Source organism: Zonotrichia leucophrys, chromosome 6 (assembly GCF_028769735.1).
Source record: "Zonotrichia leucophrys gambelii isolate GWCS_2022_RI chromosome 6, RI_Zleu_2.0, whole genome shotgun sequence".
Taxonomy (NCBI): Eukaryota; Metazoa; Chordata; class Aves; order Passeriformes; family Passerellidae; genus Zonotrichia; species Zonotrichia leucophrys.
In genome coordinates, this window is record NC_088176.1 from 27,926,903 (window position 1) to 27,951,824 (window position 24,922).

General features: G+C 38.1%; 1 protein-coding gene across 7 annotated transcripts in view; it reads right to left on the reverse strand.

Moving 5' to 3' along the window:
- Positions 1-1,530: 1,530 nt before the first annotated feature.
- The window catches only part of CCSER2 (coiled-coil serine rich protein 2), a 61,725-nt gene continuing 38,333 nt past the window's right edge, over positions 1,531-24,922 (reverse strand). For 3 of the 7 annotated variants that reach the window (XM_064717550.1, XM_064717551.1, XM_064717548.1), the window contains 3 exons: positions 24,829-24,915; positions 23,260-23,358; positions 1,531-6,753 (listed from right to left, as the gene is read on the reverse strand). In XM_064717550.1, the coding sequence (XP_064573620.1) occupies positions 5,932-6,753; positions 23,260-23,358; positions 24,829-24,915 (1,008 nt within the window). In that variant the 3' untranslated portion in view covers positions 1,531-5,931. Of the gene's footprint in view, positions 6,754-10,490; positions 10,531-15,022; positions 15,108-23,259; positions 23,359-24,828; positions 24,916-24,922 lie in introns of all 7 variants that reach the window. The other 4 variants (XM_064717554.1, XM_064717552.1, XM_064717555.1 and 1 more) reach the window with 2 other exon arrangements.

The following is a 24,922-nucleotide window of genomic DNA, read 5'->3' on the forward strand; positions in this document are numbered from 1 at the left end:
AATCCTCCTTAAAACTGGGTTGCTGGTCAATTACTTCTGCCTTCAGCATCTCGCTAAGAACTCATACTGTGTTTTCAGTGAGGACTTGGAACAAGTCTGCAGTGCACCCCACATATTGTATGAGACCCAAGGGCTCTTACTGCCTGGGGCTTCAGAGAAAACTATCAGAAATCCTAACAGAAACCCACCCTTTTAGCTTTCAGATTGACTGATTAGCACTAAATATCTGAGCTGGAGCATCTATGTTCAGCGCCTTGTACTACAAGCCAATTATTGGTGAAACAGCAGCTAATACCCATAACACATAAGGGCAAGCTAACACCCATTACCCATAAGGGCAAGCAGCAACTGCACAAACCTGTTTGATGTTACAAATAGCTGGATATTTACTTGTCTTGGGGTTCAGCTGCATTCAATGGTGCTCATAAAACCCCCAGACATTTCTGTGAAAGGGAAGGTGCCAGGGGTGTTCAGTCTGACAGGTCTCACCCCCTCCCACCTTCTTCCCACATGTAACATTCTGCCCAACAGCAATAAAGCTGCTCTGCTCCTGAGTCAGAAAACCACTGTCCTCACTTTGGACAGCAGCAGATGGAGGAAGCCTTTGCCTCTGGAGGAGGAAGACAGGGAAGCTGTCAATCACAGCCTTTAGGGACACTATTTCCATAGTCATTGCAGCAGGTGTTAGACACCTGATGATCACACTGATAAGGATTAGACATCACACTAATACAGTCTGGGCCACAAGCAGCAAAAAGCACACTCACCCAGGAGAACTACAGGAGAAGGATTCATTCCCACTCCCTTCCTTCCTTCTCAGTTTGAACTTGGAAACTCTGTGAAGCTCTTTCCACCCCAAAACCCATGCAAATTTTCAAAGGCCATCTTGAAGCTAACATCAGGTTAAAGATTACAAGTGACTGCCTGCAGTATATTTTAAATGTTCTTACTTCAAACTACAGGATTTTCCTCCCTTTTTGATCATAATTTCAAATTTGAACTTTCATCCACTGAAATAGGTCAGATTAATTAATGGAGCAGATTTCCTTTCATCTCAAGAACAGCAAACCATTCAAACCATGGGCAAAATAGTGACACACAATTAAGACTGGCATATTTGCCCACATTGTATTCATTTGGACTTCTGTGAAGAAATAACTCTTTCAGAGTATCTTATGATAAAGAATTTAACTCATTAAATACTTAGGAAGAATAATGAATAGTTGTCTTAACTGCACTGCAGGTGCCAAAACATACCTTTAAGAATAACCATGTCAGTCCATGTTCATCTGCAATCAACACATTAAAATGTTTAGCTCTTCCAAGACTTTTTTCCCCTCCTTTTTCCCTTTAATAAGTCTCATGCTAAAAGCCTGCCATTTCTGTGGGAGAAAGACAATTCCAAGAAAAAATCCATTTTAAATGTAAGCCTAATCTCCCTGTCCCCCCAGAGTTTCTGCCTACAGTTCTATCTGCATTTTGCACCAATGACTTGAAAAAGCACAGACATGAACAGTCAAGAGAAAGAGATACTTATTAGAATTATGACTTTTATTTTTATTCACTAGAGCAACATTGAGGAAAGAATTTTTACATACAGGTTTTTTAATCAACTTTACAAGCAAATTCCAATATACAGTATTTACTCTGGCCTGGGTTAAAAAACCAAAAACAACAAAGCAGATAGTAAGGGTACCTCTTGTTTTTGCTAGTATTGAATTGAACTGAAGATTTTGCTACACGGGAATAATGTTGGTTTTATGGTGGTGCTTTTACAATTAGTAGGCAGTGAGCAGCTTTACCATAACAGTGACTGAATTTCCTTGAAAGCACAGTTGTAAGATGACTACACTGAGCCCTACCACCAGGGTCACATGAAATCCACTCTGCTCAGAAAAAGCCTCTGTAACAAGATAAGGAACAGCTACGGAAGCCCAATTCAAGAACTGATTTCCATTTGTACGGCAAGAAAATGTCCATATTAAAGAGGATTATGTGCTGTGCAAAACCAGAAATACTTCCCCCCCCACAACATGCAACCTACCCCAGTATGAGACTTTAGAATGTGCATATGGCTGTGACATGCAAACAAAGGAAATCACGCAAATGGTATTCAGTTTTCAGGCATCGTTACAACAAATCAGCATGTAGATCAAGGCTGAGATGAACTGTTCTGACCTATAATGCAGTCTGGTTGCTATGCCTACTCTCACTGCTGTAAAATGGAAAGTTGAGGAACCCCTTGTTTTTTTTCCAACCTATATCAAAATTGTGTCGTTTTGGATTTTCAGGGCCTTCCTAATTATTTAGAGAAAGTTGGAGACATAATATTGCACTTGTTTTCTCACAACCATATTCTGGGACCGTTATTCTTTAAGAGCTATGCTAGTCCTAGGGAAATTTTGCCACTGGCTTTGATTGGCAGTAGGAAGTGCTAGCTTCAGGGGAGGGTAATAATGATCTGGCTGTATCATCAGTGTTAGAATTCCACGGTTAAATTAAAGTCATTGCACAACAAAATCTCAGTACACTACATGAATGCTTTTAAACATGCTAGAGTGCGTATCGATCCTGTGAAAGTGATGTGAAAATACCTTGGAAACAGCAACACTACCGGGGAAATTTGTTTCAAACAAAAGCCACACACAGCAGGAGGCATCTAGATTATTTTAGGCACAACTCCAAGCAATAAAGCTCATTTAAAGTGCAATTCTGTTCTTTTCTTTTGTGTTTATTCACTTGTTAAAATGCATAATTGCCTCTGTACACACATACTGAACAGTAGTTTAATACTTTTGTGAATATTGCACAAAAGAATGAGAAATCAAAACAAAAAAAAATGGCAATAAATCAGTTTTATAAACCTAAAAAAAAAAAACCCTGAAGATATCAAATACTTAAATGTACACATTTTGGATAATCTGCACCAGTACTGATGATATATCTGCACTTTCCATAAGGTAGATATGACACCTGAAAATACTCACTTAATCCCATTTGACAAGCACTCTCAGTGCCCTCTCAGCCATCACTCCCCAAACCCCATCTTTCACTGAGGTGAAGCTTCAAGCCTCACTTCACCACTCCTCTCCCAGCTGCCCATCTCGTGACAGCTTTGCCATACTCTGGACTTACTATACGTGCAACAGAGCCTTCCCTGGTAAAGTCTGAAGAGCCCAACCATGCAGTTGTCCTAGAGGGATGCCAGGTTAGCAGCTGAACACAAACACAAGCCAGGCTAGCATCTGTCTCATCCATGATCAAATCCTGCTGGCTCCAGCTCAGTGTCTCACTAACCTGTCAGAACAAAACGGGGAAATGCTATAAAAAAGGACTACAACCTACTTATGTTCCTTTAATATATATATATATACACACTCCCATATAAATATAAGATTTTCTTCTGGAAAGAAAAATCAGAAACTCTCTTTTTAATGAAAACCTTGATCATCTCGATATTCTTTGCTTAATTTGCTTTGATTATCTCCTTAATTTTCAGTAAAGGTGCAGATATGAATAAAGGTATAGATATCTATACTTTTAAATGTAAACATAAAAATTGAAACATCACTAAATCAGGCTGGCGATACCTCCAGAATACGAAGCAGAAGATGATGAATTTCTGCCAATAACATTAAGTGAAAACTGTATTTTTACACAAAACCATATACAACTAACAATAAAATCAGCTTCTCTTCAAGGAAAGTAAACTTAAAAAACACACCTTCCATAGAAATCTATATGGACCAGAAAATGAACCAGGAATCTGACCATTCCCTCAGCAGTCTTTAAACTCCTGAGAAACACAGTTAGCTGCCAGGAGCTAGTTTTGGGGAATATAAAAAGTGAGTTTTATTTTCTTATTGAAAGTAAATATGTACATTAAATACTACTAATTCAATGCTTTTCATGGAAATAAATTATTACCAGAGCATAATTGTTACTGCAATCTCAAGTTGTGGTTTCTGATCCTATACCAACTATAACAATTAACAGTATTTGTCTTGCTATGTCTTGCTTACATTGTCATCACCTCAGTTCACAGAAGGTCCTGCAGGTCCCTTATTTCAGACTGATCTAAGTAGTTCAGAAAAAGAATCTCTCCCTACCCAGTTCCCTCCCCAAGCTTTTCATTTTTCCGCTCTATCTTCAGTTAAATAAAATTACAGTGTAAGGAATCCGAAATAATTCTTGAATACCAATGATGTACTGAAAACTCAGGTGAGATGACTCTTTTTTCCTTCACCCAACTGAGGCATCCATCAGGATACCCCCAGTTAAAGGGCTTATATTATAGAAGCTGAATACTGAATTCATTTATGAAATGTCTACACCTACTAACTTATAATTCTCTCAAAGAAAATACTGTAATATGTCAATGTCCTACAGCCAGAGCCTAGAACAAACTAACACTGTGTTGCATTTTACTGACATTATGTGCTCTTCAGGAACAGATTTTGAGCCAAATTGTTGCAGCAGCCTTCTGCTGCTGACTTTAAAACCAACTTGAGAACAGGAAAAAAACCCCAAACCAGTAACATCCAGGAGAGTCATGGGAAAGATGGGAAGAATTGGAGATGGGACATAACAAGAAATTTCTGGAAAGCTTCACTGGATATGCACACATGTAACTTGCATCATTTGTGTCATGGTCCCAGAGTGCACCAAGACTACTTTCAGAAAGAAGACTTCTCCTAGAGAGCACAAAAATGTAGATTTTTTTTTTCTGCTTAGTTTCCCCAAGAAGCTCCTTACCAGTTATGCACTTCTTCAGAAATTACCAAAAAAAAAAAAAAAAAAAAAGAAAAAACCCAAAAAACCCAAAATACCACATCTTTGAAAAACTCTTAAGAGTACCAGCTCTGGATTAGGACATAATAGGATTGCTCAAAGCAAATAAGGGGGGATAATTTTTTTTCTTTTTAAAAAATAGTTGCATTTTTAATATAAGTTTTATTTCTGTAAAATAGTTTCAAATTCTTACACATATGGCAAAGTTTGTGCAAAATTTCAAGTCAGGTACTTCAGAGCCTTTCAATATTAAGCAGAAATCAATAAATACAAGCAGAACAATAAAAGTTTAAAATATTAATTAAAATGCATGTTGTGCAACCTCAACATAGGTGTTCTGGACCCCTTTATTCCCAGAGGCTCCCTACTTACCAATTCCTAAGAGCCTGCATTGGAAGGTTTGGACAAACATCCTTAGCACTGCATTTCAAGAATCTACCCAGTAATGTGTCTATTCAACACAATAAAACATACCACAGTCATTTAACAAATGAGGATGTTTAAGCCAGAAGATTCGTTTCACCCTGTGAAATCTGCCTAACATCTGTGAACAGTGAAAACAGGATAAATAAAGAACAGAGCTACTTCAGATTACAGCAAAACAAAACAACACAACCCACCCAACCCATGAGATTAAATAACATTAAATATGTCAGTCTTGAGAGAATGATAAATACAAGGATTTTTGCATAGGCCTCTGGAATACAGAGTCAGAATTATGGCCAATAAAACATCTGCTAGTCAGTCTAATTTTCTACCACTCTGACCTAACGAGTACTCAGAACCAAGAAGTTCAACAGAACAGCAATTTCATTGTCTAATAACTCAAACAGAGGTAAGAAATAATTTCTGCCATCCTGAAATAAATAGTGCAGCATTCTGGCATTTGTGGTCATCACAGACTTCAGTATTTGCTTAACTACAAAGATTGCAATACTATCTTTATTACAGACCAACGATAAAATAAAGCACTCAAGAGAAACTGCACAGCTCATAACATCAGCCTCAGAGCACGGCAGGATGGAGAATGCAAACCCTAAAGAAGATGCAGTTTGGAACAGGGACAGGATTTGCAGGCTGCAGGTACAGCAGGCTCCAAGGCAGTCACGAGAGGGGAGTGGGACACGGCGTGGGACGGCCTCAGTGTGTCTTTGGTTTCGGGAGGCGGGAGTGCCGAGCGGAGGGCATGCTGTCCCCGGAGTGCGCACCAGCGGAGTGCGTCTGCACGCCCTCCTTCCTCTGCACTGGTGGCCTTGGGATGTTGGACTTGAGGGAGGTGTTCTGAGGCTCTGGAGGTACTGGTGTGGATTTCTGACTGCTCACTTGCTTGGATTTGACGAAGGACGTAGTTGGTGGGCGAAGTTTGGACACTTTCTGACTCTGTTTACCCTTCAGGTTATCCTGCCCAGATGTTGGCTGTGGCTGAGTCGAACTCCTCAGTGGTAGAAGCTCACGTTCCTTGGAAGCAGTGGAGTGATCTGCAGATCGTACGGGAACGGCCATGGTAGGAGGCACTAAAGCAGTTGGGGGCTTCACGATTCTCGAAGTCTTTGGCTGGGAAGCCTGGTTTGTGAATGAGGGTTGAACTTTCACAGGTAATCCAGTCTGCACCTCTGGAGCATCTGCTCGTGTAGAGGTCTGATAGTGGGAACGAGGTGGTAATGTACCTTTCTTATTACTAGCCACCTCTACAGGGTCTTCAGTGTTTTTGTTTTTCAAATTGTCCAAATATGATGTATTTTCATCTTTTGTGTTTAACTGTACGCTTCTTGAAGAGTTTATGTCATTCAGGCTATTTGGGAGAGAGACACTTGCAGCATTTCGATTCTGATGATTTCTATTGTCATGCAGATCTGATTTAGGATATTCACTGTGGGCCTCGATATGTGGAGTTTTTATTAGTTTTCCCTGGGCGAGGTCTGTGGAATTGGGAAGGCTGCTGGAAGGCTGTAGTACTTGAGGCTGTTAAAGAGAAAATAATACAAGAATATATTAGGCAGAGAAGACACCAGGTACACTCAGAATCCAACGTGAGCTGACTGGATGCTTGATAAGGGCTGTATATCTGGGTTTTTAAATCAAAACTTTGACATCGGCAAAACAGGATGAGTCATGGGACACAAACAAATGGAACTCGTAACTGAAGTGGAAAAAAATATACCAGCACTGAAATAAACAACAACATAAAGACAAAAAGGAAACCGACTGGCTAAAAAAGAAAAGATGAAGAAGGCATGGTTGATTGATGGTTTCACCCAAATCTGCAGGACAGCGCGAGAATCAACGTCGGCGCAGATCAGTTCTAACCAAGTGCTTAACCCAACACAACGGCTGTGTCCAGCTTCAATTTCTGCTCACTGCATACTGACCTCAGCTACCCCAACCCTTTTACTGCACAGGCAGGAAAGCAGTTGGATGGACCACAGGGACTTACAGGCCATTTCCTTGCCTTGCTGAGGCCAGAAGTCTGGTGGAAGTAAGTGCTTATCAGGCTAGTGGCTAAGCTTAGGTAACTGTTTTATCTTGAACTGATTTTAAATGGGCTGATAAAGAAGCAGAGTTCATGTGAAAGTAAGAGACCACGCTCTACCACACTGACAGCCATGGGATAAAGAGAAGTGCAGAAGATTTTACATTTTATCAGAAGATACAATCTAATCAGACACGCATCAGACAAGAGAATTGTCAGTACCTCTTCTGGGTAATTTCTATTCTCTTTGCTCTGCCCTGTAAAGAGACTTAAAAGATTAATGGTGTACTACTTTCACAATACATTCTAGACCTGCAACTTGGATACAGATCTTGGATACAGATCTCTAAAAATTCTGCAATTTGTGGCAAGACCCAAAATCTATTAAAACCTAAACTACAGTTTTAGCAGGTTTGGATTATTTTTCTCATTTTCTTTAAAAAGGAGGGGAACTAAACTCCTGCCAACTAGCCATCACTCAACTACCTGGATTCTTACCAGCTGACAGGTTGCATGTACACAGTAAACAGGCTTATTCTGTTTACTAGTGAAATAGAGTAAATAAAAAAGAAGCTATGTTTGTGTTTGGGAGATTTGACTCAAAGTGTCATTTTAGTCACTCTCCTGAATTATTCAAAAGTTCTAAAGAGAAAACTCATAATTTGTCTGGTTTTTTTAGCTCTTCTTTGAATCAGCAGGAAGAATGAAATTATTGCTGTGCATGCCAGATTACTGTTACACATTTAGGGCCATAGCCCATCTCAGGACTCTTTAGGCTTTTCATCTTTTCCCTGGCAGGATTACTACCAAAAACTGAATCTTCAAAATTCCTCATCAAGAAAAAAAATTTAAAGGTTAATGACAGGAAAATCAAGATTTCTCAGTCTATTTTTTATTTATGGGCAGTCCTTTCCTTTAAAAAATAACAGTTATCTTGCAAGAAAAGGCACAATCTGGACCAGTGACATCCACTATCATTGACAGACATGTAAGGCAAATAACCTGAGCAGTCAGAACACGATTTTTCTGGAAAGAGGGAAAAGATTAAAAAAAAAAGGCAAAAAAGCCTCCAAAATGGTGTCAAATGAGTACAAAAACATTATTCCTTATGCTACCCAAAACTAGCTTAACTTTGTAAATCCTCCTTAACTATACAATCCTACAGGAAGGAGATGCTAAACAAAAGAAGTAATTGCATACACTGAGAGAATTACAGCTTAAATAAAATTAGTCCTCCAGATATTTTTTCCATTTTCCAGTGTTTATTACAGAAGTTATTATCCTTCTAGTCTAGGAGCTGACAGCCAGATGTTAGCTAAAATGATTTACTGATTTGAGATCTCACCTGAAAAACCAAAACTGCTAATGAATGCAGAAATCAAAGCAATATGTACCCAATTCCCATGCAAATACTACAACAAATAAATCTTATTTTCTAGTCCTACTTGAAGCAAAAATAAAATTGAAACATTTATAGGCCACAGTATTATGTCATATGTGAAAAAAATAATTGTCAGAAAGTTTTTCTCCTTCTAGGAACTAGAAAGGGTTTTTAAATGCTACTCTTCAAAAACACAGGGAAATATAAAATATAATCAATAAAAATTCTGACTTAATATCAAATAATTCTAGCAATACTAATCAGCAAAATTCAAAAATTTGTAAATTACAGAAGAAGCTAAATTTGTAGGGAAAGTAGAGTTAAACACGTATGAAGTACAACAAAGCCATCAAGGTTTCAATAATGCTATTTTGAATTCTTCTGACAAAGGCTAGGTAGTATTTGAGCTCTTCCCTTCAGGCAATTTTGAATTTTACATACAAAAATAGCCAAATGCACGTTTTCCTCATTATCCTTCATAACCCTAAAAGGTCTAAGCAGCTTACTACCCAGAAAGTTGAAGATACTAAGATAGAAAATGGCTACGTGCTTAGAATTATGAGGACACTAAAGCTCTGGTATCATCTTTGCCCTCTTGTTTTAAATACTGTACTGCTTTGTAATTGTGTATTTCTACTCAAGATCTGTCCAACTATCACAATGACAGATTTTAATATCATCAAATTTCTACATGTATTAATATTCAAAATGACACTAAAAGCAGCAAAATGCCACTTGCAAAATAAGCATGTAACATTTCACAAGGTATCCAACACTGACATTATTGTCACCCACAGCTCATATCTTGGTACTAAATACAAGTTCTCCTTTTACAAAGAAAGCCTTTGAAATTCGGACCCTGTTGTTGGTAAAAACAATAAGCCAGCTGAAGGACTGAAGTACTTGGTGAATTCCATCACACGAAGGAGGAGAAATAGATCAAGAAGCGTTCTGCCTTCCAGGCACAGTATTTTGTTTCACACAAGTCCTAGAATATGGTTTCATCTGCATTGTTTTGTGTGCACTTCTGGTAATATTTCTGGGGTGGGACAAACCATGATTTGGAATTGACTGCCATGCTACCCAGACTTCTACTTATGTCCCATGAAGAAAACGTGCAGGTAGACAAACACCTGCACTCCTTTGGGATGCTCCTAAAATGCAAAGTTGGACTCAAACATTTCAAGTACAATGGAACTGAAGACACTCCTCCTCAAACTGGAAGTACATTTGACAAAGTCCATTTGACGTGCTCCTCTCTGCACAAAGAAACTGATTTTTCTGTACTGGCAAGAGCTTCAAAGCCTTCCAAATACTCATGTACTAACCAAAATTACCCAAGAAATAAAGATTTTCACTCTCTACTTGGTTAGCCTAAGAGATTTTTCTATTATTTCTCTCAAGTACAACTGGCTGTTAGATCATCCAGAGAAAGATGACATCCATGGCAAGGATTACCACTATTGTACAGTTATCAAACTATTGAGGTTGCATTAGCTTTGTGCTGGAAAACTGAAACATCATGTTGTACTGTTAAAGAAGTTAAATGGACTGTTAAAGAAGTTAAAAATGTGGTCATGACCATGATATTCATTCATTAGCTGAAAATTCCCTTCAGTTTTGCTTTGGTTTTCTTGATCCCCATCTCGATTCCCTTTACAATAACTCTGTAGAATAAAATAATTTTCTCCCTGCAGTGTCTTGAGGAAGGAGGGAAGCAATGCAATGGAAAATCTGAGAACTGCATGCACATCTCCCACAGACATGCATCATGCACAGGGCAAAGAAAAACCCAACAGTGAAAATGCGTGAGGGGGAGGTGGGAATAAATCTGAAGTTGTACTGTACCACGCTTTATCACAGAAGTAATGGACTAACTTCTCAACTCCTTGCCAATGGCATAATGGAAAGCAGAGACAAGAAAAAGACAAGGACAATGATGTCAGAGGACCAAGACAGAACAATGAGCAATTGCCATGACAAACTGCAACTTTTCACCATTTCAATTGCAATTACCGTGTCCCCCACTGGCTTTTAATCCTCCTTCAAGAAACAAAGGAAGCAACAGTATTTAAGTAATGCAGTACAAAAACATTTACAGCAAGACCTGCATGGAATACCTTTGCTCTTAAAACTTCAACGTTTTTAGCAGTTCATTTCTTATACTCCAAACACTGCAACTAGAATTTGTGTGTATTATTAAAACTGTATAAAAGAAAAATTTTTGCATCCATGTATATGCATGTTCAATATCTAACCCTGAACAGCAAGGTCATTAAAGGCACAGCATTCCATCCTTGGATCATACTGCCCTCATTTTTCATAACTCAATCCTCCTAGCAACTCACAAGTTGGAAGAGACAACTACCACAGGTTCTTTTTGGAAAGGGGTGAAAGGGAAGGATAACAAACCCTGCTACATAATTCTTTCATTTCCCCATCAGCTCTGAAATCCCTGCTCTCACTGCCTTGGCACAGGATAAGCTGTACTTTCAAAGCATGGCCTGTGCAGACACAGCCCTGCTGAAAGGCTGCACCAGAGAGCTCTCATTTTCCACCTCTGGAAAACATCAACATTTCACACCTTAAATCTGTAGCATTTGCTAATACCTTCTTTTTGAACTTTTTTTTTCTTTCTCTTTGATCCAGCTGTTTTATATCCATATTTCAGCATTAAATACAGGATTCTGCAGTATGGAGAATGACCTCAAATAATGACACAACACAAGTGTATTTTTAAAGCATCATTCACCACAACCATGAGGCTAGTAAAATAATTGGTAATGCGGCAAAGCATTATTATTCTTTCTGCATAGTTTGTACAGAAACCCCAACTTGGAGAATTTTATTTTTGCAAAGAAAAATTACTTCAAGTAATATATAACTACATCAATGCAGGTATTTGATCCACAAATATAGATATATGTGCAGCAAGCAGATAAATGTGACCATATACAAAATCAAGGGGCTTTTTGCAAACATAAACTTAGTTTGGTACAAGAGTCCTTTCTCTTGTAGTTGACTCTGCAAGTACTGAAACTGGGAGGAAAGGAGTTTTTCCTAAAAACCTCTTCTTCATATAGCTGAACACTCTTGGAGCACACTAATTACATAAAAAAGGCAGTAATGTAATGATTCCAGGACGTTTTTAATAGTTTGTCACAGAACTTCCCAGCTAATGCTCTGAAGTAACGTTTTTCTGCTAACACAAAACTCTGCATACCCTCCAAAGCTGTAGCAGTCCATAAAGCTTTGGAAACATTTCAGCAAGGTATCTTTGTTTAAAAGAAAATGTGTGAAAAAGCACAGCCAGGATCTGATTTATAGTCACTGGGCACAGGGCAGCTTTCTTTCTGGTGATAACAAGCTGTGTTTCACCTGCTAGCATTGCTTAGATTATCTCTATCTGTAATGCTTACATGCAAAAGTCTAAATAATTCCTCCAGGACGTGCACAGTACGTGGAGATGCAACAACTGCAATGCTTGAATAACAAAGTGGTTTTGATCAGCACTTCTGTGTGGAGAAGCACTTGGGGTGAGGGGCCTAGAGAAGGTGGTGCAATATTCTTGTATTACAACACAAACTCATGATTGCTTCCTTACCAATGTGTTCTCTAAATCTTTATTTCTAGAGCCACATAATTGGTTCATTTCCAGAACACAAACTGAAAGGATTTAACTGTATTGAACAAAGTTTGAGATGTCATCAAAACATATCCCATGATCAAAAGAAAAATAAATGACCCTTACATAGGAGTTAGTTCAAGACACATGGGATTCACAGGAACAAAATTATTTGGTTTTTATTCCTAAAATGAAAGAATTAATGTACTGTTATCAAAGTGTTTATGAAATGCAAGCTGCTGAACTGTTTCCAAGGCTGGTGAAAAAAACATGAAATTAATAAATGTGGAAGTATTAAAAATTAATTGTCACTAAAAGTGAAAAACTTACATCCAAAGCTGAAGTGTGTTGCAGTGCAGTGATATGCTAAGGCAAGTTTTGCAGCAGGTGTGCTGACATTGTGACTGGTGCCTAGAGAGAGCCATAAACTACACTAGTGTAATATTACCTAGCAGGGATATATTTCCTGTCCTGTACAGCAGGAGGGAAATTATTTTTAGTTGTTTATACACTGTAATATGAACAGTTTACAGATTTACACCCTCATAATCTACAGTGCCTGTAAATGATCTATGTATCCATCAGCTATCAACAGCACAGTGAAGTAACCTGCAGAATTCACATGCAGGGATATTTTAGATTCAGGATCCAGAAGTTAGGAAAGAAGTGCTTGACTTCCAAGTCTATACTGAAAACATAACCAGACAAAACCTGAGACTACACTTCATGTTCCCATCATCTTCTCTGTATTAGTGCAAAAGAACACTGACATTGGTGTTTCAGGCTGTCCTACACTCAGTGGTGATGCTCAGCTCAGCATTTGCCTTAAAATCCCATATTTGGCATTTCATATCTGCTTCAAAACCTGAACACTGAAACCACTGAACCAAGTGGGAAAGAAGGATACTAGTGACTGTTCCAGTAATGTTTTACTTCACAGAGCTGTTCACACAGTGATAAATCATTGATTTTTCAAGAATTGCATTTAAAATGTCTAAGGAACCTTCTAATGTATACTTTATTTTTATTTCCAGGGTTGCTCTATAGATTAAACCTAAGTCTGAAAGAAAAAAAGCTAGGAACACTCCAATAATGGAAACTGACTTTCCTAAACAATATATTTGTTATAGTTTAGGTTAACTAGTCAAGGACCCATTTTCATTGACTGTGCCTCCTTTACTAGCAATTCATTGAACGCAACATATAAGTTGCATACTAAAAAATCCAGCCTGCTTTAGTAACAAAAGTTTACTTTGGAATCCCAAATAAGAGACCACCCTTGTTAGTGAGGGATGAGGTGGAGGTTCAGAAAACCAGCAAGATTAGCAAGCAAAGTTTTCTTCTTCAGCTAAGCAGCCACTGTGAATGATGTGACACCAGAGGCTCACGGGGCAGCTGGGACAGCATCCTCCCATTCTGACTCTCCAGTCAGTCTCCAACTCCCAAAACCATAACATTTATATGATTCTCAGATCTAAAACTGATCTCCTTGAAGTCAGCCTCTGTTGGTAGGACAGTGAATCACCCAGGCTGTGCTACTGCTGGCCCCTCCACTCAGTAACAGAAGGCACAATCATCAGATTTTGGGGTTCTATGTCCATTACACACACAGAGTCCCACATCAAACATCACAGAAAAATGAAGCACATCCCTTATTGCACAGAGAAAAGCCCATGAAACAGGCTGTGCATTCCTGATGAGTTGTTTACATGAACATTGTCACAGAAGCATCAAGAGAGTATCTGAAACACAGTTTACAGAATATTAGATTTTTTTCCTGGTGATTGATGTAAGTAAAGATTATTGCAGTGTGAAATATATGTAAGCTTAGCTCTCCAAGGTGCAGCTTACTCTTCAGGTCTGCATTGGCCCAGGAAAACTTACTTTATTTCCATAATTTTACTTTGCCTTTATTTCTTGTCCAAATACACTCTTGAGCTTTGCTAGGCAAACACTGTAATTTGCAAATTACAGTACATTTAAAAAATATAACTTTAGCGTTATGAAGTAGTTATATTTCTTCAAACACTTATCTGTTCAAAATGCAATACCAAAGCACAAAATAAGACTTACCATTTCTCTATGTCTACGTAAGCACACAGTTTTAAAATCAGCAATTGTCTTTTGTTTTGCAGATCCAAGCCAAGTGAACAAATGCATCTTATACCAGCCCACATTGTAGCTAGCACATAAGGAACGTTAATAAATCATGCAAGTTGTGCAACAGCCACTTCAACATAAGAGAAGCCTTTTTACAACAAATACCAAGAGATGGAGGGAAAATAATTAGCTTGAGGGAAGCCATTCTGAAAAGTTAAAACTTTTTGTGAGAGACAATGCAAGTGACACTTTCCCAGCAACACTTTTCTGTACAACCACGACGCGTTGACGTGAACGCGCGCAGAGACGCGCGTGAGCAAACAGGACAGACACACGGACAGGAGAGTGCATCACAGCCATGGAAAACAGGGAAATGCAGCAAGCACGACTGATGTTAAGACAGGACTGGAAACAAGGGCCTACTCGGGTTTGCCTGAAGAACTGCTGAGGTCTATTGGCATTTAATGACTGTTACGAAGCTGTAAGTGGCAGCTGCTGGTAGCTGGCCGGAGGAAGCGCTTTGTTAGGCACAGACTATGGTGTATGCCTGGAGATCTGCCTGAGAGAGGAGGAGACTACGAGATGGACGGTGCGTGCAAAGGGGAAGCTGCTACTGGAACACGGTGAGGGAGATGAGTGAGAGGGACAGACTCACTCTGTCTGCGGTGCGGTGGAACACTCCGAGGGATGCCCTGGAATGAGCCCTGCCAGGGAGAGAAGGAGGGAGCAGAATACCCACCCTGTGCAGAAAGAGAGAGGGGGAGAAGTATAATAAAAAAAGAGAACAGGGAAAAACAAGACACTAAAAAGCCACACCATTCTTTTTCTTTTTTCTCAGAAAGGTATCGTTATATTTCCAGGTGTTCTACTTCATAAAAACAAATGTTATACACTACCAGAGCCCAGATGTTCTAAACTAGTAAGAAATATCGTACAAAATACCTCCATGTTTTTTCAATATATAATCACACATTTCTGTCCTAGGTAGTTTTAGGGAAAGAGTACAGAAGCTGAGCTTTTCATGATTCAAAATACATGATAAAATTGTATTTATGCAGCTTTCAAAAATATTTTAGAAATGCCTCACCAAGTAGTAGCTTGCTTCATTCTAATCTACTGGAAAACCAGTCAACTTTAGTTTACAACAAAAATTGCTAATGCATAGAAACAATTTTTCCTGCAAGTCCTGGTGCTTTAGAGGCCACTTTATTCCAATTTCATCAGTAAGAGAAGAGGTGACATAGAACTGTTTTCCTTGCACCTTGCTCTTGGAGGTTAAGTCTTCCATGAAAGGATCAGGGAACTGTGCAGATCCATGCAGTGCAGGCTTTGCCTGTCAGAGCTCTCAAATCACCACAAGTGTGACATACTGTGGTTGCTACATTCTCAAAAGAAGAAAAAGTAATTTTCTTATTACTTTTCCTTTTCCCCACATCCTTACCTTTGCAAATCCAAGCTGCAATTTCCCTCTTAAACAACACAATCTTGATTACCTATTTCAGCAGGGCAGGTTTAAGAATTTACAATCCTTTTACCATTTAAGCAGCTGAAAACTGCTTTTCTAAGTCCTGGAACACTGGTACTACAATAATCACTGCCCCACTGCCTCCTGACCAACAGCAACAAACTGTGGCTACCCTGTGAGCCAGCAGGCTGAAGGTACCTGAACAGCACCCACATGACAGAAAACAGGAACCCAGTTTGCCTCCCCCTCCAGATTTTCTGCTGCAGACCATACTGCCACAGGTGGACAAATAATAAAGTATTTGACTTCCATTCTTCTTTTAAAATAACATTAAACATCACATAATTTCTTTAAATAAATATTATGCTTTTATTCGTCTTAGGAGAGCTTAAGAAAACCTCCTGATCTTCCAGTTAACCTTACTTAATCAGATTTTATCCAGCACTACTCCAGGTTTCAGTACTCCTAAGATAAAACTTAACATGCATTTAACCAAGCCTTAGAATCTGCTAGTCAGAACACTTTTCATCCAGAACAGGAAATAAATAAAAAAAAAGCCTGACAAGACTCCTTTATTGTTCTTCAGAAGCTGAGATAAAACAATTATCGCAGCAAAATCTAAGGGGAAAAATGAAACAAGTTCTTCAGTCTGATTATCTCTAGATGGAGGTATTGATTACCTAATGAGTTCTTACAGTCCTCCATCAGCTGTCATTAAGATCACAATTTTTAGACTGCTGATGAAAGTACTGGAACAGTATTAGCTTCAGTCAAGCAATGTGACAAAATAATATAATGTGCTGCATCAGCTGAATAGGTACATACATTAAATACATAAATAGTCCCATAAATTATCACTCAATGACTGATGAGAAAATGATCAAACTCTTTGGATTTTGATAGCACAGTACAAAAGAATACCACATTTTACAGGTCTGGTCACATTTTATCCAAAATTGTGTCAGGCTACTGGAACACCAAGAAAAACTCTCTTCATTCCCTAAACATAATTCAATCTCCACATAGTAGAAAGCAAATTATCACCCAGCACAAGTCTGATTTTGCAGACTCATCTGAGTTGGCAATGGGCTTTTTTCTTTGAAATTCTTAACACATTAAGAAGGGAGGTGAAAATTTTATATCTCTCCCTTTTACTCTCTGAAAAGAGATTAAAGAAGCACAAGCCATCTGAGCTACATAACAGTTAAGACACTATTGTACAGGCAATGAAATATTTACATGTCTTGATACGTTCCAGAAACTTTTAAGCATCCATATTAGCACTTCAAAGCCCTGCACTAAGTACAGCCAATTCAATAATTCTTCATGCTACTTTTTCCTTGCTCTGAGAAGAGAGGCAAATGAAGAAAGTGCAAGTAACTTCCTTGAATCTTTTGCCAGCTGAACTGGTCTCCAGGCATATTTTAATCCCCTTCTTCCAAATGCTGCAGTTGAAATTGTTCCATATAGGTAAGCTTCCAATAAATGCCAGAGTTCGTTTTTTGTAATAGATGAATAAATTAAATACTTTTTTCTAAAAACACTCCAAGCCAGGGTTGTTTAATTGTACAACAAATAAGATAATAAAATCAACATCAATTGAAAAAGTAAGACTCGGCAGATACAGCACTAGGAACGTATTAAGATGAGTGTTATGACTGAAACTGATTATAAAAATTATAAAGGACGTAGCAATCCCATTGATATAGCACATTAAGATTTAAGTATCTGCAAATATGTCTGGCTTACAAAAAGATTAATTTTCTTTTAATAGTAATTATTGTACAAAATTCCAGCAAATTTACCAAGCTTTCTCCTTTAAACATCTACTCACAATCATCTCCTAGTACTCAAATGTGCACTAAGATTCCCAAGAAATCAAAAGAAGAGGAAAAAAGAAACACACTAAAAACCATATCTCCTCAGATGATACTACATATTCAAAATGCACAGATAATGTGGCAGCTTCCTACCAAAACTAAGAAATAAGAAAAACCTGAATCACCACTTATTTATTACAATGTCCAAAAAACTCATAAGCAAGGAATTCTAGAATTGAATGATGAGAACATGACTTACCTCAACTTCTATCATAAAAAAACCAAACCCAAACAAAAAATGTCTGACAGGATTCTCCTGGGTTCTGAAGCAACTTTTTCCTCTAAGACTTTAATGGTAGACAGTAGTTTGAACAGTCCTTCCCCACAGCTATTATGTGTATCCAGCCACTACTCTTAAATCCCATTCCTCTTATTTTCCAGACTCTGGATTTGTGAAACAGCAAAGGCATCCCCAAAGAGAAGTGAATCAGCATTTTAAAACAACATGAGATTCAGGACTGGAAAAATAAGAGCAGCTGGGATAGAGCAGACTACAAACCAGAAGGACAAATGTTCTTCTGAGATGCTGATGAATTGTACTCCTGCTTTATGTTGTACCAAATGCTTTATGAAGTTCTGACTCTAACTGCACTGGGAAAACCTGGCGGCTATTTCTTCTTTTAAATGCTACAATGAAGACTAAAGGCCAGAGTTTTCCATTGCTTGTTATGAGCAGACTTCAAGCTTAGAATAAGAAACCACATGAACAAAAGCAATTGCTTCTGCCAGAAAAGGAGAAGCAAAATATTTCTCAGCTATTGCCCCACAGTCATTTTAGCCCTACAGCCAGATACTCCAGTTCTTCTCCCAAGGATACACCAATATGCAAAAGTGCTACTGCTTTAAAAAGTCTGTTCTGCTGCAGAAACAAATACAGCAAAGATCTCTTTTTTAACCCATACAACTGGAGCCTCTGAGCACTTCAGTGAGGAGGTGATTTTTGCTGCCTCTTACCAAGCACTGCAGTTGTCTCATACACCCTCAGAGCGCCACATCATGAACAAACCTAAAATGACAAACTTCACTACTGAGGCAAACAAATGTTTCTGCAGCAGTCTTCTCTGACTGGCCTAGCACCCAGAAAGAGATCATGAATAAGCACTTCTGACATGCAATAGCCTTTCTGAAAGTATTCAGACAAAAAACTTCACCAACCCAGTTTTATGTTCTGGTTTACACAAAACCAACAGGAAGTGCTTGTGAAGGGTTCAAGGACCTCTCTTCCATGTAGTCCTCCATGTCATGCACAGTCAGCACAAGGGACAGGTGCACAATATGACCACCTAGCCCAGCTATGGTTTTGTTTCACCAAGTACATGTCTAAGAACATGAAGCAAACAGCAGAGCATTGGACAGTGACAGAAACAGAGGCTGGCCGTGAAGATGAACACATACAGTGACTGGATCTCAAAAGCTCCAAGCTTAAATTAATGGTGTGACAATGACACATACAGGATCTTCAAGGCTAAGGAGAAGGAAGGTACTAAAACCAGAAGACCAACAATACACAAAGACAAAGGATTACAAAGGTTCCTCAAAACAAGTGACATGGAAAGCTTTGGAATGACAAAGCAGAACAAAATTCAAAAGGAAGGCAAAGAATATCTCAGTGCAAAAGTAGAGAAAGGATGGAGCAAAGAACAAGACCATGCACGCTCCCATGCAAAGTGAGAGGTTCTGCTGTCATTTCAGCAGAGACAAGAATGAACTTGTATGCAAATTTAGACACCAAAGCTCCTCTCACCACTGTGAGCTGTTACCAAGGGAAAATACCCAGCTTTTACTGTACACACTATCTACTCTTGCAGGGAGTGGAACAGCAACCAGCAATTAGAAGGAACTGGTCCTCACAGGCCAGAATCTTTTGTAAGTATCTTGGACCAAATTCAGGGCTTTGCAGTTTGCTTGCTTGTCATTTACTTCTCAGCATCTGCCAACATCCTTTCCAGACCAAGAAACCAAATGTTTTATCAACAAAAACTTGACTTCTAAACCCTTTACCCCCAAAATCTTAAAAACATCAGTATTTACTATTAGAGAAACAATCCTACAAGTGTGGCAATGGATGTTCACGTTTTTCTTTCTTGTAAGTCGTCCATTAACACTGATTTCTTCAAGTAATTTTTATCTTCTTCCATGATAGTAAAATCATAAGACACACTAACTGGAATGAATTCTGTATAACAGACCTGTAAGAGATCCTTTCAGAAATGTCATGGTCTACCCTGCCAGCAAATATCTGCACAAGCCTTTATCCCAAGGATGGCTAACCAAGAATAAAACATAAACCTAACCTAGAAGTTAGCCAAATTCTGAGCATCCTGCCAGGACACTTACAAGAAATACCATGTCACAGACACAGTAGACAGGCAATAGGTAGCTACCTATCAATTTTTAAGAAGCCAAGCTTACCAAACATTTCTTTCCAGCCCCTAGTTTTTATTATGTGAGCATTAAGTTCCAAGGATTAAGTTGAAGTTACACAACTTCCACTTATGCACATATTTACCTTTAAATATTAAAAACCTAAAAGTATTTTGAAAAACTGTGCTCCCTGAAGAGAACACCAGACAAGTTTATAATCACATCAGAATGGGCCATTTTCTAGAAATATTTAATAACAAAAAAACTATGTGAACATGACTTTTAAAAATGAATATGTTTAATGATATCCATTTATTTACTTAGTAGCAGGACCATGAAGTGATCAGAAATACCAGCTATTTCAAATGGCCAGCTGAATTGCTGCAATTCATGTGGTCTTAAATTCCTAACTGAAATAGCTGCTTTCCACTCTCACTGTTTCCTAGTTTATTCCAGCATCTATTCTTTATGACACACTACATCAACAATGTTTGTTAGGCACATTTCAGTAAGCTTTTAAAGTATTCCTTGGAACACTAAATCACTGTGTTCCCAGAGTGGTCCAAACTCCTGAGGAATAAACACATTGTATCAGTTCTGATTTGTATAGAATATATAGAATTTTTAAACAGTCACATTAATTTTGAAAATTTTGATACCTGAAACACTATAATTTAAAATGACTGGCAGGTCAACACTAAGAGGAAAAACTGAAATAGTTAAATACTCATCAAAATTGAAAACTATTACAAGCTTAAAGAAACAAAAAGCTAAGATGCCTCAAAGTAACGACTCTGTCATTGCCAAGACTTCAACTACAATTTGGTTTAAAAAAAAAAAAACAAACAAAAAACCACAAAAAAACCTAGTCTATATAAAAAAGCTACTCTACTTAAAAACCTGACAATTTCATAAACATTAACAATATTTCAAGACTTATACTGCATATAGGACCAAGAAACAGATTTTTCTTAGTCTTTATTCTTAGGCCATGACCATTAAACTAAACTGAACAGGAATGTTAATAAACCAAAAGAATTTATTTAAGAGGTTTTGGGGATTTGAGTAGTGAGAATACACTTTACTTTGGTGTCTCCTTATGTTTATTGTACTCTTACCTCAAGAAAAGAAGAGCTGATTGTGTCTCCTTTCTATTGCAAGAGACATTTTTTGTTATTAGGTTCAAATCAAAAACTATTTTATATGCAAGGAAACATCCAAATGCATGTTGGCAGAGGAAGCATGAAGCCAGAAAGTTGAGGTCTGACCATTAGAACTGAAATTTGGCTGCACCAGCCAGACCATTGTCCTCCTTGGAGAAATCCCACATTACAGAGTTCCTGCTTCTGTTGGGTGAAAGAAAGCCTGTAACTTACAAATACGCACATGAAAACATTGAAAAAACCCAAAAAACATGCCCAAAATATTCTGCTCAAAACTTCCCAGCTATTAAAAGGTACTGAAAAGCAGCACAGTTACAAAATTTAACACTTCATGAATTTTTCCAAGTCCTTTATCAGTTTCATGAGAAACTTTGCACATGGATAAAACACCAAGATGTTTGGATTGTATGTGTGCAATGATCAGATGCCTAAGAATATGTATGGGTATCATATACACATATCCATACACCCAACACTGAATACAGCACAGGCTCCTTTAGCTCTTCTTAAGATACTGTCTCTTAACCCAAACTTCCTCCTGACAAAAAAAATGTCTTCTTGAACAAAACTATAATATAACTTTAAGAAATATACTGGCCAACCTGACCCAAACCAGACAACTGTGCTGAGTGCCTCCTTGTGCTTGAGACAGCAACTCAAATTCCCCATCTTCTCCACTATCTTTGTCTTATCAAGTAACACCACAACTCACACAGACTAAAACTCCTGTAGTTAGCAACTAACTTTCCATGACAATTCATCTTGACCCTGAAGCCATGTGATAAATGAACTGGAAAAAAAGGAAGATGGAAACAATAGCTACTAACCTTGTAACAGTATCAATGCACAAAGACATCCCATGAACAGCACACACACAAAATTAAAGTGGGAAAAAGAAACAACGCAAGGGCTCAGTAAAGTAAAAGGAGAAGAAACACATGGGATGAGCCAAGAGGTTACATGTACATGGGGGAGCAGAGATGTCAAAGCAAACCAAAAGCTGCTTAAGGTTATAACCTTTGACAGCCTCTTATGACAGAAAAGAGGTGGTTGGAAAACAAGGGTAAAGCTGTTTGCCAGTAACTGGTGAACCCACAGCACAGTGGTGCTTCTGCCCTATAGTGCCATACATTTAAAAGAGCAATTTTAGAAGGATAACAGGGGTGATTAATCTTTATTACAAGCTTACATCAAGTAACTCAATGTAGGATAGAAACAAAGAAATAAAAATATAAAAAAATCAAACCCATTTTTAACCTTGAATAAAATGTCCTAGGTTTTCTAGCTAGAGCAGTAGTTTCAAGATCCAAATGCTATTTGCTGGTGACTAAAAAAAACTTTGTTTAGCAAAGGTAATTTCTTCCTATCATATAATATCAAATATGTTATCCCTCCCCCATCTTAAATATTCTCTTGGTGTTTTATGAAGAACATAAATTTTACATAGTGCAAACAGATGTGATCCATGCAACAACATATGGGAATGAAGATGTCTTTTGTCAAAGTGATTTTCACACAATTATTTTTTTGATGATTCAAGTTATTAAAATGAATTATAAAAAAAATAAACAATATTAACTTTTGTTTTTACACTTATGCACTGAAACTTAGACTATAGTGTTTCTTTTTCTCAACAAATATGAAAACACCAACAATGAAAATTTGACCAGGAAAAAACCCAAAGAGATACTTTGAAGTCAGGATATATGAAAATTTCTTAAGTATGACTAGATAAACAGGATTGACTTGGATTGACTGTAAATTAAATGCTGCAAAGGGTGATGATTATTTAAAGAGAAGATTTCTAGAGTTCAATTATTTATTATGAAATAAATGTTTGTAATATTTGTTTCATAACAGGGCTGCAGAAGTATGCAAGGGTTGCACAGCAGGAAGGACTTTACTCACACACAGTAGAGAATCTCTTTAACAGGGCTGAGTTGTGTGAGAGCCAGGTTTTAGCAGTGGGGAATGAAAGGCAGAAAGAGGTACCCGAGCATGGAGGGCCCACTTTACTCACAGAACTCCTCCTCCAGGAGGTTTGTGTGAATTTATCGGCACGCGCGCGCACTGCCCCTGCAGGCTTTTGACTGTCCTTCTGGCAGTTACATCTAGTGGCCTTAATCACCCCCAAAAAGAGAAAAACAAACAAGAATTAGTTAGAAATTAACCAAGTGAGCCTGTTGAAAAGTACAGTCAAGGCCCAATGTTCAAACATGAAGCATGCCTTGACTGTAGAGCACGATACAACTAAAGGGTAGAAACCACTATTGACAGTGCTGCACAACTGCTGCTTTTCCCAAAGGATACTGAGAAGTAATCCAGAATAAATATTGACTTTTGGAAAGAGTTTTTCCACTTAAATTTCTGAAGCACTGAGTTCTTCAAGTCATCTTTCAGCCATTACAAATGTAAGTTTTACCCATCTCTACAGCAGGGCTCCTCTTCTGCAGCAGTTACAGGTTACTGCAGCAATCAGGTGCATGAATGAGCAGGGAAGGACAAACTTCATTCAAGGAATTTTGGCTGATTGTTAAGAGTGAGACCAAATATACCCAAAACCCAACATTTACTGCTAAATGCTAACAAACAAGGTAATTTGGTTTGGTATTCTGTGATCTGGGATTCTGCTGTTTAAATAGCAGAGCAAAGGCCAAATCTTCACCATTCAGTTTTGTTTTAGAGGAAATGTTCCCAAGCCAGAGAGGGAGAGCATGAAGGCCACAGCTCAGTTTAACTGCACACACCTACAAAAGCACATGTTTAACATTTCATTAGAGATTATGGTCAAAGGTACTGTCCCCAGCTATGATAAATATATATGGTGTGCACCTCTTGGCATTTCATCTATTCTGCCTGTAGGACCTTGCTGTGGCTTGAAATGGCTTGAAAACGTGGGGTTGTTTTACAGAAATTGTCACAGCAGGTGAATTTAACAAAACCAAATGCAAAGATATTCACAGCAAATCCAAACTCAGAACAAGAGCAAAAAGGTACATGTGACTCTTGCTTGAGGCTTTGTGTTTCCCTGAACCTAATTTATGATGAAGTGATCCCATAACTTGTTCCTAGCTGGCAGATTTAATCTGAATATTCAACTTGTTTTGTATTGTTTCCTTAAAAAACAATCAGCTTAGAATACTAAGCTCAGCTTTAAATTCTATGGTGTAATTCTTTATTAAGATAATGGACAGTAGAGGAAGGAAAAAAACAGTAACAAAAACTTTAAGCAGAATGATAGGCCCAATCCTCACCCATTTTTAAAATACTCTAAGTGTAGCCTTATCTTTTCCTTACTGTTTTTTTCTGAGCAGCTTCTAAAATTTTATGTTCAAAACTGTTTTGGAGATTAAATACTTTCAACAGCATTATAAACATTCTTGCTTAGTACCACACAAAACCATGACCAGATTATGGAAAATAAAGATCCCAGGAGCACAAGGAACCCAAACCTACCATTGTTACAGTGAAAGTGTAGGAAAAAAATATCTGTCTAAGGTCTCTTAAAGCCTTCATCAGAACTGCCTATTGAAATTGCACTCTGCAGTGCACACTTGGGATTTTGTTAAACATTTTAGATTATACTTACAAGCTGCTGCTCTAGTTGGTTGATTGTTTCATCCTTTTTCCTCAGTTCATCTTTAAGCTGCCTGATCTCATTCAGCAGATCATCCATCTGCAAC